Consider the following 20549-nt stretch of genomic DNA (forward strand, 5'->3'; position numbering starts at 1 on the left):
AGTATACAGACTAATATCAGTTTATTGCACGCAGTCACCATGTCAGGAGTGAACATGAAACAACGCAAGTCATACTCATGATACTGAGAACGTGAATTTGAAGTAAAATAGGGCTAATATTTTAGATATGGATTATTAGCATGTAATTGCTTGTTTGGTGTAGCATCAAGTTGATCACAACCATGTCGAAGGCGAAGCCCGAACTTGATATTAAGACTATGGAAGACGAAGAAACAACTCTACCATCATCATTATCATCAGCAACTCATCCAACATCATCAGCATTATTATCACCATCAAGACATTCATCGGCACAATCATCGTTGACAGTACCTCAAGATGAGCAGGGGCAGGCCCTGGGGCAGGGAGTAAGGTCGCGCCCACTTACCACATCAACGATGGTGCTAAGAACGCGTCCGTACAGTTCTCACAATTTTTGGGCTGGTGATTCCGGACGAAACAATAAGTCGGCCAACAGAGGAAAACCCAACCTGCCAAGAAACTCGTAAGTTCCATTTTATCTAACGGTATTAAACGGTAACGCATCCCTTTGTTATTCTACTTTTAGCACATTTTTTTTGCAATAATATTGGGTATTTGGATTGTTCAACTTTCAGGGTGTCAGTGTTCCCATTCTCACATTGAAGGTTTACAGTAATGAACATATTATTATAGTAGGCCCACATTTATTTTCAGCTTTCATTTTGTACTTAACCCCTGCACGCACTGTCTTGATGTTTAATTTTTATCTCGACAATGTAGACTATGTCATTTTAATATACTTGTTTACAAAAATAGCGTGAAAAGTATAATTAATAACTGTTTGAGCTATTTTATCTGTTGAAAAAAAAAATATTAAAAAAAATAAATAAAAAAAAAAAAAAAAAAAAAAAAAAAATAAATAAATAAATAAATAAATAAATAAATAAATAAATAAATAAATACACAAACAAACAAATAAATAAATGTGAGAAATTTGATATGACGGACGTAGGTAAACTTTATTGATGTTGATAATTGCTAGCTTTCGTCTTCATCAGACGACTCATCATAACAAACAAATAAATAAATAAATAAATAAATAAGTAAATATCTTTAATTGTACATCGATCGGGGTACGGCACTTTTAAACACAAAGTACAAACTCAATATATTTATCATTTGTCCAAAAAACTGGTATGAACACATCAACATGATCAACGTTTTGTTGTGAACATGGACAAAACGGTGTACAACTTCATCAGACGAGAATCACGAACAATATTCAATAATAGGCTCATATTAATCAATGACGTTTGTTATTCTTTGTATTCTGTCTTGTTATATGAAATCAATTAGTGTTATTTTATCAATATTAAAGTACATCAACCGATTTGGCCAGTGTTGTTTACTGCTTGTTCTTAAAGGCCCAGTTCAGTGGTTTGCTCAAGGATTGTAAAAATCATCAAAATTCAGATTTTGCACCTACATATATAGACGTTATAACATAGCCTGCTAGTGGTGAAGCCGAAAGCCGGTATTAAAGACAAAATGAGACTTTTTACATGAATCTGTCATTTCTATATTAATTTTAAGACGTAGAGAAATTAATTACATGTATTTGAATGGGACTTCAACTTTGTCAAACTGCTGTTTTCCTTGTTTTTAGCAAAAGTACCTAATGACAATTTTAATGACTTATCCATCACCATGATCACTCTTATAAAACTAGGCAATTTACAAACAATTTTAATTTGTTTACACCTTCACTGGGATCACTGAGTAAGCCTTTAAGTGCGCATCTAACATGTCTAACGCTTTCTTTCAAGGCGACAGGAGCGAAAGAAAATATTGATAATTTCATAGAAACCATGCCAGGGAAATAATTGCCCTAAATAAATTAAGTGATGACTTAATTGATTGTCATATTGACATGTGTTGTTATTGTAGCGTATATTGTTGTTTTGTGTCGCGATTTGAATTATGTAATAGGTCTCGCCGCCTGCTCAATATATTTATGTGCTCATTTTGCTAGCGGAAAGAATCTGATCAAGTTTTCCTACCTAAAAATAAAAGAGAGTAGGCCTATGTTTAATTCTGTTTAATGTTTTTAATTCTGTATTACGGGGTCCTATAACGAACCATGCGTCCGCTAGTGAAACCGAAATAAAAAGAAACGATTTCACAATTCTACAACATACCAAATGTTTTAACATTGATAAATGGTTCTCAAAAAGTACATTGTAAGCCCCCCTAAAACATTTTGGTAGACCTATAATCAAAAAAACGATCGATCATTTGTCTTGTTTGAAAGTTTGGACTGATTAGTTATGTATCAAGTGAGCGGGTCTACTTGTTATCATCTCCATTGGGAAATACAGCCATTTTGCCCATTTATGAAATTTTCGGTCAACAAAATGTTGCATTTTTTTTCTACATATATATTATGCTTTTGATGCATCAATTTGTGTCTGACCCCCTTTTTTCACTCAGCGAACAAGAGAAATGATCGATTGATTTTTGGATTATGTCTTATGGGGGTTACTTCTTGGCATGTGCGTCAATCGGGGGGGGGGGGGGGGGCAGGGGGGGCGTGTCCCCCACCTTTCGGTAAAATGACCCATTTTTTGTTCTTTTTAGCCATTTCTTAACAATATTGGCCGGGTGTTCCCCCCCCCCACACACACATACATTTCAAGCCGGATTGGCGCTAATGCTTAAGGAACCCTATAGTGGTTATAAACTTAAACGTATACCACCAATTTCAGGATTTATCTGGGGATATTTCCATACATTTTCCTTCTTTGTTTATTTTGTTGTTATCCTATAGCTTTAACCCAGAACCATACCGAAAGGAACCCTGTGCAATGGGTGAATCTATGAAACAATGTCTTCACAACGAATTCAAGAAGAATTTTGATATTACACAACTCAGGACCGTTTCGACAGAATTACGAGATACGCAACCAACATTACAAAGTAAGTTGTAGGTTTACCTCACTTGTTTGGCTCGAAATTAGAGAGGACAATGTGATAAGTGAAAACTAACATTTAAATATAGGAATCCATTCTTTATGCACATTACATATGTATGATGGATTTAATCGTTTTTAGCCCATTAACTTTATAAACTTACTCTCTAATCCTACTAAAAGAGTGAATTTCCACTCTTTCAAGGAGTTGAACGAAGGACAACCCATATTTGAGGGAAGCCACTCTAAAATGAAAGAAAGTGCATTTTCTTTAGGCAATATTCACTCTTTTAAGAGTATTATACAGGCTACTGTTTTCAATTCTTTTAGAGTGAAATTTGTCCACTCAAAACGGGGTTGTCCTCCATTTTACTCTCTCTCTCTCTTCCACTCGGTGCACATTAGAGAGTATAGACAATGATGACCTCTTGTGCTGGGTAGTATTCTGTCAGGTCATTTGCACTTTTGATGGGGAGAGGTACAAAATGAATCTGGTCACCAACATATTTTGGAGCACTTCAAGATGGCAACTCACTTGATGCCCATACGCCTTACTTATCCGTAGAAGTCCTGGAACATAAAATGTATGTTGAAGAAATCGTATGAGAATATCAGAATCGTGGTTAAAATCCTGTAGTAGTAAATATTTTGGTATTAAGACTGCCCCCATGCCTCCTACTATGCCATCTTTCTCCCTCCCCCTTTTCTTCTCGTTTTGTTAATTTTGTTTGTTTTTGTCCTTTTTTCAGCAATACAAACTGAACATGATGCTTTCCTTTCGCAAACTGCAAAAGCTCGATGGAATTCAGTCAATTCACTGGGGCGTACGACCAAGACTAAGAGTGTGACTGCTGGGGACGTCGTGTCAGTTTTTAAGAATTTTAGTACTGCGAAATAATGAACTAAAATCATTGAACATGGAAAAATTGGAATGGAAAACTGTGCACGTTTTACAGTAATATTTCAAACTTCTGCTCTTCCCTTATGTAATCAGGAAGCAAACTGCACAACTGGAAAAAAAGGATGGAATGTCTTTTTTCACTAAGGAAACATTATTTACACCCCTCGTGTTTCATGATAGCGAGAAATATACAGTTTACGTTTGAGCTAGACAAAAACACCAATGTTTTTGCTTGTTTATAGTGACCCTCCTAAAATGGTAATTTGCATATATTCAAAATGACCGCTAATGCAGGGCTCAAATTTCAAAATTGGGTGAATATGAATGAAAACCTAAATGTATTCCTCTCATTAAAAGGATTTAGAAAAAGTATAGTTTGACCTGCCTCCGATGTACAGTTCTTGAGTTATATGCACATAGTCATTGTCCACAGGGGCAAAAAAAATCAAATAGGCCTATTGTGCTACAATTTTTTTCAATGTGGTCTTAAATTGTTCTGCTTGGAATAACATTTCAAACAAAGAATCATGAGTTTTACTATATCTCAGGTGTTTTGTTACCTAGCTAACCATCACAAAATATGCCAAGGTTAACATGACCTAATTGGCTTTGAACTTTTTTCCCTGTAACAAAGCACCTGAGATATGGCAAACTATTCTTTGGTTAAAATGTTTTTTCATAGCAGAACAATTTGTGCCCACTTTAAGGGATCTAGAATGAGCGTTTTGAGCGTTTCGACAGTATTTTTTGTGGTACATGAGAGCACATCAGACATATCGAATTGCATTCTGAATATGAAGAATATCTTTCTGATATCAAATAATTTTCATTTTTTGAAATTCACGACAAATTTTATGACAAATTATTAAAATTTGATATTTTTCACATTTTTGACATATAACAGTGCTCGAAGTAAATTTTATAAATCTATTGATATATTCTTAAAGTGTATGTAGCTGGGAGGAAAAGCCGACGATCAATTGAAAATGTTGATCTTTCATATTGAAGATATGGATTTTTCCCCAAAAGACCTAATTTTTGTTGGTGTTTTGGGGAAAAAATCCATATCTTCAATACGAAAGGTCAAAATTTTCAATTGATCGTCGGCTTTTCATCCCACCTACATACACTTTAAGAATAAATCATCAGATTTATAAAGTTTACTTCGAGTACTGTTAAAATATCAAAAATATCAATTTTTAATCATTTGCCATAAAATGTGTATTACATTGCGAATTTCAAAAAATCAAAGTTATTTGATATCAGAAGGACATTCTTCGTATTCAGAATGCAATTCGATATGTCTGATGTGCTCTAATGTCCCACAATAAATACTGTCCAAACGTTCATACCCCATCCCTTAATCAAATCAGAACATTTTGGATTTTTTTACCCCTGTGGAGTATGGTGGAGACCAAGATTTGACATTGGACCTTAATGCATATCTCAAGAACTGTACATCGATAGGCCAAACTATACTTTTTCTGATTCCTAATAATAAGGAATACAATTAGATGGTCTTTATCCATATTCACCCAGTTGGAGTTCGGACACTTTAATACATTATTATGTTTTGATGAATCCAAGTGTGTGAAAATATTGGATCCAACACATAATAATGATAAAATTGGATGCTTTACTCCTAATATTTATTGGTCTGACTATGAGTTTTAAAATATTGGACTCGACTACGTCTCGTCCAATATTTTAAAACTCATAGCTTGACCAATAAATATGGGCTCAATCAATCCAATTTTATATCAAAATTGTGCACTTTAATAAGAAAGATGCTGCAGTATTAAAAGTTGAACTATATACATGTATTTAGATGCCGTCATAATTAATATACGGACGATACATGTTAAAAAACAGACTGACCAAAATTAAGGGCCTAAGTTTTACAAAATCTCACAGAGACATTTGAAACCACTGATCATGTTTTGGAAATGTAAGTAAATCCTTCATGACTGAATACAAGAGATCATTTGGGATACCATCTGATCCTAATACCCAACAAACACAAAATGTTTTTAAAACTTTTTTTTGTTATGGTCAAGGCATTTTATATCAATAATAAATGTAGGATTATATAAAAGTCATGAAAACGTTTTAAAAATGTTTTGTATGACAAATAACTTTCAACATTGTATAATGTTGTCAAATTGTTATTGTAATTTTCTTTGGGCAAATCATATTTTGTCCACACTCGTGATTTAAACACATAAGCATAAGCAGGATTTCTGTTTCCAATAAATCACTTTATTAGTTACAGTTAAATGAAATATACACTGAGATGTCTTATTCTGTACAAGATTACTTTTATATGATATAATACATAACATAACTCAACATTTAATAACAATAATAAGCAATGCAAAATATAATTATTATACTGTCACCACAGATAAGTTCTTTAAGGCGAGAGGGGATAACAGCAGCCATATTTGTCCACTTTTTGGCCATATTTTACCATTTAACTAAAACACTTAGTGTGCTTCTCAATATCAATACATTGATCTTATAGGAAATGAAATGAGTCAATAGGAAGCCAATATCCATATATTTATACATGTAATTCCATAGGTCTTGTGGTTCTTGTGTACAAGCCAATAATATATCCATATTAAATTGTATGAGTTTCCCACTCCTGAGGAAAATCATGCAAATGGGCTGGAAATGACAAGCCATGTGATCTCCTTTGTGTGTCAGCTTTATTTATTTCAATATTTGAGTGCAAACACTGCTTATAGCCACTTTTGCCAAACATATGACAAACATTTAGCGATCACAAATGTTTACGAAAATGTTTGATAAACGTTTGTTATCGGCAATTTGTTTGCGAAAATGGCTGTGAAATAGGTCATGCTCCCTTCTGACTCACCATAAATCAAATACTAAATAAAAAATACACAAACCTACAGCTTTATGGTCTCTTATTCAGAGCCCTTCTTTTTCTTCAAAATTAACAGATCATAAAATTGGTACTATAGGCTTTACAGAATGATTTGTGGTTCCATGAAGAATCACATCATTACATTCAGTGAACACCACTAAAAATCTTGATTGGTTCATTAAATAAAACGTAAAAAAAATAACTTTGGTTCTCTATATAGTTATTTTGCAGGAAGCTTGTGCTATTCCAGTTGCAATCCATACGCCCCTTATGGAAAACATGACCTTAATCTCTCACAGGGGGTGTAGATTTCAAATAATGCCACCCATTCAGGTAACTCCATTTAAAATTCACACTCCCTGTGAGGAAGATTAAGGTCATGTGTTTGAACCAGAATAGCCCATGTCATAGAAGGACAAATTGACAATGTAAACATGATATCGAGGGTCAGTGACACAAAGACGTAACTCCTTTTTAGATAATACGGAGTTACGCTTTGTATCACTGACCCTCGATATATTCACATGTTTCTACATTTATATCTACAACTTAAACTTAAAATACTTGATTTGGAAGGTTTAGGAATGGTATTATACACAAAGAAAACAACCAACTTTTGTTTTTTTCAGTTAAAAAATATCACACCATATTAGTATTTGAATAATACTTTTTGCTCTGTCACTCAATGGTCAGCTGTTTCAGCAGACACATCCCCGTTTCTTTTTACAAGATGGATATTCTGAAGTGCCACTGTCTGAAATGAAATGAGTCTGAAGTGCCACTATATTCAATGCGAGTAAGCCCAGTGTGTATATGGGCACGCGGCGCACGCCGCAAGGCCCCTGGCAGGGTTGCAGGGGGCAGATTCCCCTATACGCTCTTGGATTGTTGCTTTCAGGAAGGCCCTGGGAGGGGCTCTCCTGGCATGTTTTGTATAAGTTTTCAAATTCAAACAACCATAATCATACTTGCAAAGTGTCTCCGATAAATCATTACAAGGGTATTACAGGCAGGTATTATAATGGTTGCAGAGTGAAGGAAATTTGATTAAAATGTGAGTTTGATCCCTACTTTTTTATTTCTATTACTTCTATTATTATTATTAGCTTTTTAAGTGAGATCACACCCCACTTTCTAAAATAATTAGGAAATGAGTGGTAGAGGAGTAATCTTTACCGTGCAGGAGTCAGAAATGCTGGCGGAATTGTGGGCCAATGGTGAAATCCAAAAGACATTTAACAGCATGGTCCACAACGGGAAAGTATGGGATGACTTGGCAAAAGAATTTAACCTGATATATTCCAAGAAGAAGCGCAACGGCGCCCAGCTAAAATCACATATCAAATCACTGAAAAAGCGGTATAGAGATTATAAAAAAGGGCAGGGGAAGTTGGGGACAGCTGGAGAAAGGAACGACCTGTGGGACAAGAAATCCACAGAGACCAAGGAGACTCAATTCCAGTGATTCGATGATAAGGATTCCATCAAAAAAAAAAGCTTAATATGAATGAAAAGGTGAACAATGCATCCATTTTACACTTTCCATATTAAAGCCATATTATAACATTTGCTGAGGAAGACGCCTCACTGAATTTTTAAAATTCCTTTTTTACACGATTAAATTGTACTTTATTAACCAAAAAACCCAGAAAAAATCAAGACTCTAAGTGCTGTAGTTTTGTCAAAATCCGTGATTTTGAATTAAAGGCTGATTCAGCCCTTTATTATTACGATGGAATTATTAGTCGAACGCATACACGATGTTCATAACACAGAGTACGTCACGCGTGCGGGATCGGTGATATACACAACAAAGGGTCGTACCACAACATGACCGAAGGAGTGGTACGTATTGGTGACATGTGCGCTGGTAGTAAATTCCAATTTTCTTTGCTTTGACGTAGTTGTTCGGCTCAAAAATAAAAGGGATATATCTGACAGTAAAAGCTAACATTTTATGGCAAAGAAATGCTAATCTATTTTGTTTGAAAATGTTATAATATTGCTTTAATCAGATAAAATGAATGCTTTTTAAATCTTATAACACACAACCGCAAACTTTGACAGCATCAACACTGCACTTGTCACTGAAGATGGTGTCATTGACGCGGGCATTAACGCTATCATTGACAAAATGTACATGGAACATGCGGTATCCACAAAGGACAGCGACTTTGTTACACGTGTCAAGTAAATGTCTTATCATACCATACCAACTGGCAACTCTGGCGCCTACTGGCAGCACTTGTGCGGAGCTCTGTCAACTTGTCCCATTTTACTATCTTATGGGCACTTGTAACTGTAATTTTCGCATCATACAATCTTGGAACCTACACTGACTATTTTGAGCTATTTTACCAGTTTGTGACATTTGTAATATTTGTGTAATTTCGTGAAGTATGATCTTGATTTGTACTTGGTTGATCAATTTATTACACTGCTACTAAAAATGCAATAAAGACCTAAGTGTTATCATGGAAGAAAGAGATAAGAAGGAACCACAACGAACGCATTCACTTTGTACACTCCCTTTACCGACATTTAATTGACATTGTTATTCATGAGGATTTACTTTGAGTAATACCCAGCGTTAAATAGGTGATTGGTATTGTACTCCATGTATTTGCATGTCTTCTGGAGCGTGTCTGAAGGATGATTTGAACTAATTACCTTCCGTGCAAGCACCCTATAGGATTTTCTCTGGTGACGTGATCAACGGTCATTGATGGCCTACATCTTTTTCTTCCATTTTGCCCAATTTTCCCGAACTTTGATGACTTTTTTCTCAGAGTTGGCAGTCTTTGGCACTGAAACGAGTTAGCTAGTTACGATTATACACATATAAACTATTCAATTAAACATGTTTTATATACCGACTCAACCGAACATTGTGCATTATTTAAGAACATTTTACATCTATTTTTCATCGAAAAAGTCACCAAAATCTTACCTTATTTGCTAAAGCTGAAACTCAGCAAAAAAACTTTTTTTGATTTTGACGACCTTTTCGATGTTTTCTACACAATACGATCAAGAAAACAGTTTGAATGTAGATCCCAAAACAAAGCTACTATACATCGTTATGAACACGGCAGAGTGCCGAATACGCAAAATTGCTGTTCTGAGAAAACGGCGTTTGAAAATCTTGGTAACATTCCATTGGTCCTTCTAAAAATTGAGAACATTCTTGAGCACTCATTTGAAATGTATAATATAGAAGTGAATGTGCACGAATTATTTGCAATAATTAAATGTTCTGAAACAATCGATATCGTCCCTCCAAATGGGTATTTACAGCTATTCGGCTTTATGCTGAATCCAAAATGTCTCTATCGCTGCACAAATAGTTGTATACGAGGTCGAATACGCATTCAACTACGTGTAAAACTATAGCACGCATTCTTGATTTTGGGCTTTTGTGTAGAAATTATTGGTTTGTCAAAGGCTGTTGACTTTATATTTGATTTATAAGTTATAAAATAGTCATCACTGTAATATTTAGCAAAACCCGAGGATTTTAAGCCAAAAATAACAATATTGGCCTATATTTTGCATACAATTTTTGGGATTTTACGAGGGCGCACTCACATTATTAAGCCATAGCGATATCATGTGGGGAATGTTTGTACTTATATTGGTGTCACTGGATAGATGACACATATAGCTATCCATTGGTATCAAATATAATAGTATAGAACATTTAATATAGAAAATTCGAGGTTTCCAGCTATACAATACTACAGATCAACCTGATTTGTACAGGGAAGTATACGATTCGTCTTTTGGTCGAATTCATTAATTGCACTCAGGCGCGATTCGTCCAAATCAAAATGTTGGTATCTATGTTATGGAGTAACATTTACCATTAATATTTGGTGGAAATAAAAGATCACCTGAAACATAATCATAAGCATACAATAACTCAATTTACTCAAAATTCTCGATTCGTCACTCTGCCGAATTCATAACGACATGTTCAGAGCATCAGTGAAATTTCAGAATCTTACTTCCGTGTAGCGTTTGTTTGTTCGTGGATGGGTTTGTTATAGTTTTTTTCCCAGTAATGATTTCGCCAAGCATCGATAGCGGTAAATGGATCATACATGAAAGGAGGTACCATTGATAGCTTTTCTTTTCATGCGTCAATAGATAAGCGGATTAAAACTTGGCCGATCGAAGTCGTTGTGGTTCCTTCTCATCTCTTTCTTCCATGGTGTTATCAATAATCATGGTTTCATTTCTTTTTCAGTGTTGTTTTATGGATTGTTTTTCATCTTCTCTTTTAATATATAGACCTATATATATATATATATATATATATATCTTTATTGATTCTGTATTAAATACTGTGTATACTTTTCTTATCATATTTTACTTGTTTTACAATTGGATCCCAATGGAAATAAGCCTCCTTTTGAAGGCTTTCTTGGGTAATCCAAGATTTTAATTCAGCATTGTTTGATATATTGTATTTGTTTTAAATTTATTGTATTACTATATTGCTTTCTCGTCTTTATATTGTATGTTGAATTTCAATCAAGTAAAATCAATCAATCAACCATGCATTAATTTCCTCTTTTTATTCGATAAGTGCCCAAATTTAGTGACATGATATTTTTCGTATAATACGGAGGCAATGCATGAGAAGTCTGATCCAATTAAACTGTACATAAGCTGAGCTGAGCATTGCGAGGTTATAAACTCAAACTCAAATCAAGGCAATATTATTATAAGCCTAAAACTAGTAAAAGTAGTGGAATGGACACAAGTCTATTTTATACTGACATCCTCCGTATAACACTATGTAGAGATGATGCTTCCGTGGCAAATCTGGCCAGGATATTTGGTTTCTCTTATGTAATATACTTCTTAGATGACTCTAATAGGGCAATTTTGCCAAGTGAAGATGATACTTTCGGCGATGACATACTTGCAAATGCATATTATAAGGTGATACCTCTACCGGCAGACCAATGGTGACTGCCATGACTGCACCTATAACAGAAGCAGCAGGTGCACCATGCACCACCACCATAACAGCAAGTCAATCCACAAGGCATGTCATTCAATGGGAGAGCCCGAAGTTTTCGAAGAAAGATAATGATGTTGGACTTGGTTCATGGGGACCTATACAATGACTTGCTGAAGCAATGCTGCAAATGTAACAGAATTGATAAAACAAACTATCAACGATGATGCATCCCATTATGTGCTGCTGACATGCTCTAATAATTTTGTAATAAATATATTGTTTATCATTGTATCCTTGCAATCTATATAATGAAAGCAATTTTATCAATTTTGTTGTACCTATATTTTATACTCATTTGATTTTAAATTGTGAACAAATGTATTTCAATGATATGCATGCAATTTATAAGTAATTTCTTGATATTATAAGTGCTGTGTAATTTAAGATTAACATAATTTATTTTTCAATATTTGTATATTCTTTATAACTTCCTATTTTCTGCGTATTTTAATATGTAAAGAGGGCCCCAGTGGACATCGGTGCTTTGTTCACTGATCTGGGCTACCCTCTATAAAGATGCATTAATAAATAAAAAAATAAAAAAATGAAATAACAGATTGCCCAACAACACAAGAGAGAGGTTTTTGGTCCACAGCCACCAGGCAAATCAGGGCATGTACCGACTTCACCAGAATAAAGCAAAACAAAAGGGCACAGCAAACAATGGATACAGTAACTCATCACCCACTTTCCTTCAACTCAACTGGTTCCCAAAGTGATTAAGTTATCATCTAAGAAAGAAGCGCCCGTCAGAAGTTACAACTTCTGTGGTCAACTCTCATCTATACCTTGGTGTAGAAATCGATAGCAAGATGAGCTGGAAGATTCAATACCAGTAGTTGACATGTTTGACGTTTGATGGATTTACCAAGGTAGACTTTTCATATGTCCAACCTGCAATATGAGAAGTTATAGCTACAATGTAGAGAGAATTCCTGCACAGTTGAGGTACATGATGCTACTGCTTTTGAACTTTTAGAAAAGCAAGTGTGCAGCATTTTTGGACCTCATTAGAAAGCATGGCAACATCTATAGAGGTCTGGCAGTCACTACAAACAAATTGTAACAGCGGAGAGACTAGGAACATTGTACATGTTTTGTCTTTAAAATTGTTTACAGGGTCAGAGTGTAGATATGTAAAGGTTTGAGATTCAACTCAAGGAACTTAAAGTGTGCTAACAGAAGTTTTATTGCAGAAAAGATGTCTTTTGTGTGCAACAATTTAATAAAGATACTTATGTTCAACTGTAAGTTGTAATTGAAAGTGTTTTATTTCTTGGTCAGATTGGGCAAAGTGTCAACCTATGCTGGCCCATACTACCATGTTTAACTTGGGAGTGCAATGGTTTTGCACGAAAAAAAAAAAAAGGTTTTCCCAACCTAACTCTGACAAAGGTTGTTGAGGGCAAGCAAACAATCTTTTTTTTTTTGCCTAAGCTGTGGACTAAACATGCCCATATAACAGCTTAAAGACCAGGTACGATGCTGTTGATACGTGAGGTATATGTCTAATCCAAATTTACACTCCAATAACATCAAATAGGCAGTAATTATGAGACTTTTGTACCCGGTGGGGCACAGACAGATATCAAGAGGTGTTGGAAACTACCAGGGGACGGCCAATAGGAAGTGATACTAGAGAAGTCTTTTCTAGGTTTGTGCAGTTACTACAAGTTATTTGTTATGGATTTTATAAATCGCTTCATCTACTGATTTGCTAATTATTAATTATTCAACTTCTAATTATTGCATTTGATCCTTTAGGATCATTTGATGCTTGAATAATTTATTACATGTGCTATTGAGTTGCCAAGTTTCTTACAATTTGTTTATTTTCTCTTATTAAGGAGCAGTCATTATTTACACCAGGGGGAATGGAAGATGTCCAAGCTTTTTTCCCACATTTGTTCATGGCTTCAGAAAAATTTCAGGTTCCCCCCATCCATCAGGTAAAAAAATTGATGTTCCCCCCTCACTTGTATTTGAGCTCCCAACTCAGCTCAGCTCACAAGCTTTATATTCAAAAGATTTGTCTCTTTTACCAGGGAGAAAATCAACTCTGAGATTGATAGAAAGAGTACTTAACTAAGGAAGTGTAGCTGTTGTGTGAAAAGATGATCACTACTGAGCTGGAGCTATGACGTAGATTTGGAAAAGAGGAAGCCACAAAGAAAGATAAGAGCAGGGTTAGCTGAAGAAGGAAGGAGAGAGAGAAGAAGGAAAGACAAAGGTTATTTAAAATTTGGAAGAGACACGTATCAAACACCATTGAGGTCTTTTGCACCAATCCACAAGATGTGAAACCTGATGCTTGCAAGGAAAACCCACCAGATGTGTAAAAATGGTCAATTTGATTGAAGATGCAGAACTAAAGCCAATATTGCATCTAGAAGCCTTCATTCACCTTCACAGCAAGTGTGTATTTTCTCTTCTGGATAATTGGATTTCAAAGTGGCGTAAGAGAAAAAATGAAAAGAAAAGAAAACAACACCCTAACCCTAACTCAAAACCCAGGCGCACCTCAAAAGTTAAACTGAATTTCACAAAATTTTACATGATGTATTTTTACACCAAAATGAACAATATTAGAGGTTGGCCTGTTAAAAAATCAAAACTTGTTTTTCTGAATCGCCCTACAGTTAATACATGATTTTTCATATGATGTTACAATCTGAAAGAAGATGAATAGTCATTAAGGTAAACTTGTGACATTTTTTTTAAACACCCCCTAAACGAGTTTTACCCTACAAGCAAATTTAGCCCCTTTAATATAGAATTTACCCCCTAATGAGTTTTTGGCTAGTAAAAATGTACCATTTTTGGACTCATAATTTACCAAAAATTTGAAAAGGTACCCTAAACAGGTTGTTCAGTTTCAGAAAACTACACTTATTCTTGAAAATCAGTGTTTTGAGACCCTAAATACGTCACGCTCAGCATTCAGCACCACATATTTGGAACAATCTGCCCACTACCATCAGGGAATCCAATACATTGCCTGGTGCCATGTTATTTTGTCATTTTTGTCATATGCGCTGTGCTCTTTATGTATGTAGCGCTATATAAATGCCTCAAATGTATGTATGTATGTATCTATGCTCGTAACTTGCCTTGCCTAAAAAAACACCCCTTTTTACTTGTATTGTTGGTCACACATGCGTACAGACCATTTATGTGAGTGGCCTCCTGGGCAAGTGGGCCATGTGCTATTTGAAAAGAGAAAAAAACCAACCTTGGTATTGAAAGAGGAAGATAACTCGTCCCCTTCCACTACTGAAACGCAGATTGCTAAGGTACGCAAGAAACGATCATTGTTGCGTTCAAGGCTGCTCAGATACTTCATGTACTCATATGCTAAAGATGTGTGGTATATGAAGTGAGTTATGACACACAGACCGCGTTGTTGCAAGACATTGTAAAGAAGCTAACTGACATATCGGAGTCATTAAACACATTTCCTATAAAGACATCTTTGAGAAGCAGTTGCTTTGGAGAGAAAGTGTAAAAGAAGCTAACTGACATATCGGAGTCATTAAACACATTAACAAGACACCTCATCCCTGCTGAAGACACCCCTACACGAGTCATCAAATTAGACTAGTGTCAGTGACCTACAGTGACCTAACAATTATGATCTTGTGTTAAAACCCTTTCTCAATGATGGTAAGGGTTTTTATGTATTCTTATTTTATTCCGGATTTCTACAAGAATGCTGATCACTTACATGTAGGACGTGGGGACTTGGAGCAATAGTCCAGAAAATCACAGCATTACTTTTTCTGGATTAAAAAAACATTATCCAGTTTGTCCAACTTCCAATTACACATTAATTGTATCTATAATTTTTAGAAATAAGGGCCACAAACATGAGATAACTTAGGGCATTTTCTTATGTTGTTACAATGAAGCCAAAAGACTTGTACTAAGACCAATTCTAATTTTTTTTTAAACACAATCACTTGTTAGGCGATTTTCGTTGGTCACAACATTTTCTTCCTTACTTGTATGTATGCAATGTTTCAAATTTATTTAAAAAGTATTTGGGGGGAAGTTGTGGATCCTATATGACCCATATTGCTAGATTGTTGAGAACTGACCGTGTCGCTGAAGTCAGGTCATATTACCCTACACTTATGCACAATCGTCCACCGTCTTTAAGATAAGACAATTCATGGTATTGTAGCAGCAGGTCTTCATTCTTCTTGGTGGTCGACTATAACATGGTTCCTATAAAGACATCTTTGAGAAGCAATTGCTTTGGAGAGAAAGTGTAAAAGGAGCACTTTTTTACATCGAAAATGATCCCTTGTATCTTCGGGTGGAATTTGTCCTCAGAAATCTATGTGACCTACATGACATCTTACTAGATGCGCCAAAATTGCTGAATCATACTCAGCGGGGAGCAGAGGAGGCAGGCGGGAGTAGCAACAGAAAAAGTTAAAGGTTGGAGACAAGAAAGTGGAAGTAACAGGGCTGTGCGGCATACGTGCCCTCACAGAGGTGAGTCCGGTGATGGTGGATGGTTGAGAAGTCGGTAATGGGGAAATGTTTATGCTCAGAGGAGGAAATACTGAAATCTGGATCCACCGTCTGTCGCCGGGCCAAACATGTACAGCCGGGCAGTATGCCTTGCAGGTCCTTGAGTTCATTGGGACATCGCGTTGGGAGAAGGATCACATCGAGATTGAGTGAAGGACAGGGTAAAGTTTGTGAAGGGTAAGCATGTGCATGGACTACAAATAAAATGTGAAGGAAATATCTGCATTGTTTGTGCACAATGCAACCCTTCAAAATCCACAGATCGGAATGACACTAAGTGGCTATATGTTGTAATTAGAGAAGGGGACATTGATTGCGGATTCTGTACATGTACAGTTGGGTAGGTCAAAATGTGTGAAACAAGAAGGAAAAATTGCTTAATTTACGTTACAAAATGCTGTTATTTCTGTTTTCTACATTGTAAATTTGTCTTTAATAATTCTGTTTTTACTGTTATCTATTTGCTATTAACTGTATTTAAAAAATATTTAAAGCTAAAGAGAGCTAAAACACAGGAACGAGTTGTGGATGACAAGATTATGAAACTTGATGCCTCAAAGATAGAGTATATGACATTTGAGAAGCAAATTGATGGCATGACAATTCAACAACTCCGTAATTAAAGAGACATTGACGGCAATTTTGCCAATTCTGAAATTGCCAATGCCAGTGTCATTATGATCAGCAGCTTTCAGAACGAGTAAAGGACAGAATACAAAATTCGCTGACTGATTTCTAATGGCTTCTCCACTTAGACACGTCCACATCTGTACCCACTGTAACGACAACACCATAGAATGTCTATCTAACTGTATCTTGAACCACCAGGTAATAGGTAAACCTATCGAGTGTAGTATGTGTCAAAAGGAATTTCATACTCAATGTGCTGGTGTGAACAGCTCTGGATAATGCCCTACATGGTTCTGTCCCTCGTGTAAAGCGGTCCAATTATAGGTTAATGAACGCGTATTACTTGTTGGAAGAGAAATTAGACAAAATAATGCATGCGCGCTGATGTTGATGCGTCTAATGCACAAGCCCGAAGGGGGGAGTGCATTAGGCGCATCAACATCAGCGCAAGTGCATTATTTTGTCTAATTTCTCGAGCAACAAGTAATTAATACAAGTTCATTAACCTATTTCATACACAAGAAGAAAAAAACATGTGATATTTGCTGTTTTTATAACAAATTTATCACTAAAAATATTGGAAAATAGAACCAAATATAAATGCATCAACCCGCCCGAAAAATGAATCAAGCCTCACGAAAGCGTGAACGCAGCGAAAACACTGCGCGTAGTAATGCTGAGTGCAATTAGACACAATCAATGCATGGTTTGGATTTTTCTAACGCTTGCTCTGATTGGTTCTCGCTATCTAAGAGTGTATGAATCACTGATAACATCGATCCAAGCAACTATGGACAGACAAGGAGAAAAGCAGAATCTGATAAAGAGATCTTTGGAGAAGAGTACGTAAAAGAGCTGAAAGAAAAAAGATGAAATTTTTATATGTGTGTAACAAAGAAGTCGAACAGTTGTTCATCCTTCTCGAATCTGAAGAAATTGAGACCTTTCAAGATGGAAAGTATGATGATATAGTGAGGGAGGTCATTAAACGTGTCCATGAACAAAGTAAATCAGGTAATCATGACAGTAATCTCAAAACTTGCAAACAACAACAACAACAAAACAACAGTGACAGACTTCCTTCCAACCATGGCAAGTCATTGCAATATACTGATGGAAGCAACATTTTTGGCTTACTTGGCTTAAGTGGCACAGGCAATGAAAGGAGCCAATTTGGAGGATGTGCTTGGTAATGCCATTCATGGTGATGGAATTACCAAAGTACCAAAACTTCTGGGTCACCCTCAAGATGGCACACAGAGAACATTTGCTTGTCAACCAATGGGGGGGGGGCAGTGATACAGATGCAGTTATGGATTGCATCACAGAGTCTCATCAACAGTCGCATCACAGAGTTGGATGATGCTCTTCAATTTGCAACAGGAGAAGATGAAAATGCCACATTTTTTTTTTTTTTTTTAATGCCCAACCAGGAGCCTACTATACCATAATTTTCTGACAGAACTGAAATCTATTTGTTCAAAATACTGCTGGTAAAGTCATTCTCAGTCTACCACGTCGTTTTCAAACTGATGTTTTATTAAGACTGAGCTGGGAAAAACTTTGTGATCATGGTTTGAACACCTTAATATTATGGTCTACAAAGTCCTACTGGCAGTCTACCCTCAAATCTATGCAATATTTTTAAAACTGTTTCTGACATTCATAGTTACGGGACAAGAGCTGGTTCTCAGGGAAATTTGGTCCTATCTCTCTGTCGAAACACATCCGACAGTAGAAAATTTAGTTATAGGGGGCTTTAGCATTCAACAACCTTCCAACTGCTGCAAAAGCACCACTTCCAGCCAAGCTTGGAACTTTTAAAAGAATTTTAATATATTTTTATATTTTCAATATATATTTGCTATCTGTACCTAGTACCTAAGTGTCTTTTATTTCCAGAGTTGTAACTTTGAATGTATTTTAATATATAATATTTATTATTTATGTAAATTGTTAACCATTTCGATGTATTTTGTTTGACCCCTGGGCACCCATGAAAAACAGTGTTCACACTGATTGGGTTTCCCCAGGCAAAATAAGATCTAATAAATAAATAAATAAAACTTTGCTACCAGCTGCTTATAATTGGGACAAGCTCCCTCTCATCAGATGTACAGGAAGCAGCTACAGAATGTTGTACTTTTTATTGCAAGATGCATCTGTTAATTAATTTTGCAACTGAGTGCAACAAAGTGTTGAAGGGATTTGAAGATGTTGCCACATCAGGCAAGAATGTACATACCTTCCTGAGTACTGAACCAGGTGTAAACCTGCGTTGTACGAACTACCAGCAAGTCCTTCCACCACCATGGATGTGATAAATCTGGAGTGGAAGAGTTTTTCACACCTTATTTACAACAGGAGCATGACACAAAGAATCACCTGGTGCACTATATAGGGAACCGTGCAAACATTTTATTTGAAGGTTCTGCTGCAGCATTTTTCCACCTTAATCACAAGACTTTCTTCCTTCAACTTATTCCAGCTCCTAATCAGTTGCTGAAAGCTGTCCATGAAGATTTAACTGAACCTATTTATGTTGCAGAGCTCTTGACACTTGGTATAATACACAAAATAATAACTGCTCCATTTTGGCATATTGTCAAAACCAGCAAGAACATCCATCAGTATGAATCCAATTCTCCACCAGCTTCAAACAGCTCTTCAAAGATTTAGTGCAGATGCAACGCCTCTCTTCAATGGCCAAGAAGTATTTGACACTACAATGGCTCCTATCAAGAAGGATGATATTTATGATTGTCTCTTTGGGGATCATGATCCTGCTCAGGAAGCATTATGCATACAGGCCCTTGAACTCCTGTGTACAGCGATGCTGCTAATACTTGAAAGACAATGCCAGGACCAACTGCCAGGAGGCATTTATTGGGATATAGATGAGCTAGAGCAGATGGAGCAATGTGCCTGCAACGAACATGGTGGGTGAACGGGACTTCGCAGTTTTGGACCTACTCGTACGGCAGAAACCAGCGACCCAGAAAATAACCTTAGAGGCGCTCAGTATATGTGGACACATACTAAGACGGGAGAACCTGGATGCAGACACAAAGGCACAATACATGACCGAAGACAAACTGAAATCTATCTGTTCTACTTTGCTATCCGCTGCATATGATAATTGGGACAAGCTCCCTCCCATCAGATGTACAAGAAGCAGCTACAGAATTTTGCACTTTTTATTGCAAGATGCGTCTGTCAATTGCAACTGAGTGCAACTGAGTGCAACAAAGTGTTGAAGGGATTTGAAGATGTCGCCACATCAGGTAAGAATGTTCATACCTTGCTGCATGCTGAAGCAGGTGTCACCCGCCTTATGTGAACTACCAGCAAGGCCTTCCACCACCGTGCATGTGATAAATCTGGAGTGGAAGAGTTTTTCACACTTGACTTACAACAAGAACATGATACAAAGAATCACCTGGTGCACTCTATTGGGAACCATGGTAACATTTCATTTGAAGGTTCTGAAATCACTGACCCGTCTTTGAAATCAGAGACGTCCGATTATTACGAGTGCCCCCGAACTGATATGGCGATCATGATGTAGAAATTACGATATCACAGTATGAATTTATATCCCCA

The 20549-nt window shown here is 36.2% G+C and overlaps 1 protein-coding gene across 1 annotated transcript; it reads left to right on the forward strand.

Annotated features, from left to right (window-relative positions):
* Window positions 1-4739, forward strand: LOC140160403 (uncharacterized). Its single transcript, XM_072183638.1, has 3 exons — window positions 1-505; window positions 2810-2958; window positions 3701-4739. The coding sequence occupies exons 1-3, from the start codon at window positions 183-185 to the stop codon at window positions 3847-3849; spliced, it is 621 nt and encodes a 206-aa protein (XP_072039739.1). The 5' UTR covers window positions 1-182; the 3' UTR covers window positions 3850-4739.
* The last annotated feature ends 15810 nt before the right edge of the window (window positions 4740-20549 follow it).

Source organism: Amphiura filiformis, chromosome 9 (genome assembly GCF_039555335.1).
Source record: "Amphiura filiformis chromosome 9, Afil_fr2py, whole genome shotgun sequence".
NCBI lineage: Eukaryota > Metazoa > Echinodermata > Ophiuroidea > Amphilepidida > Amphiuridae > Amphiura > Amphiura filiformis.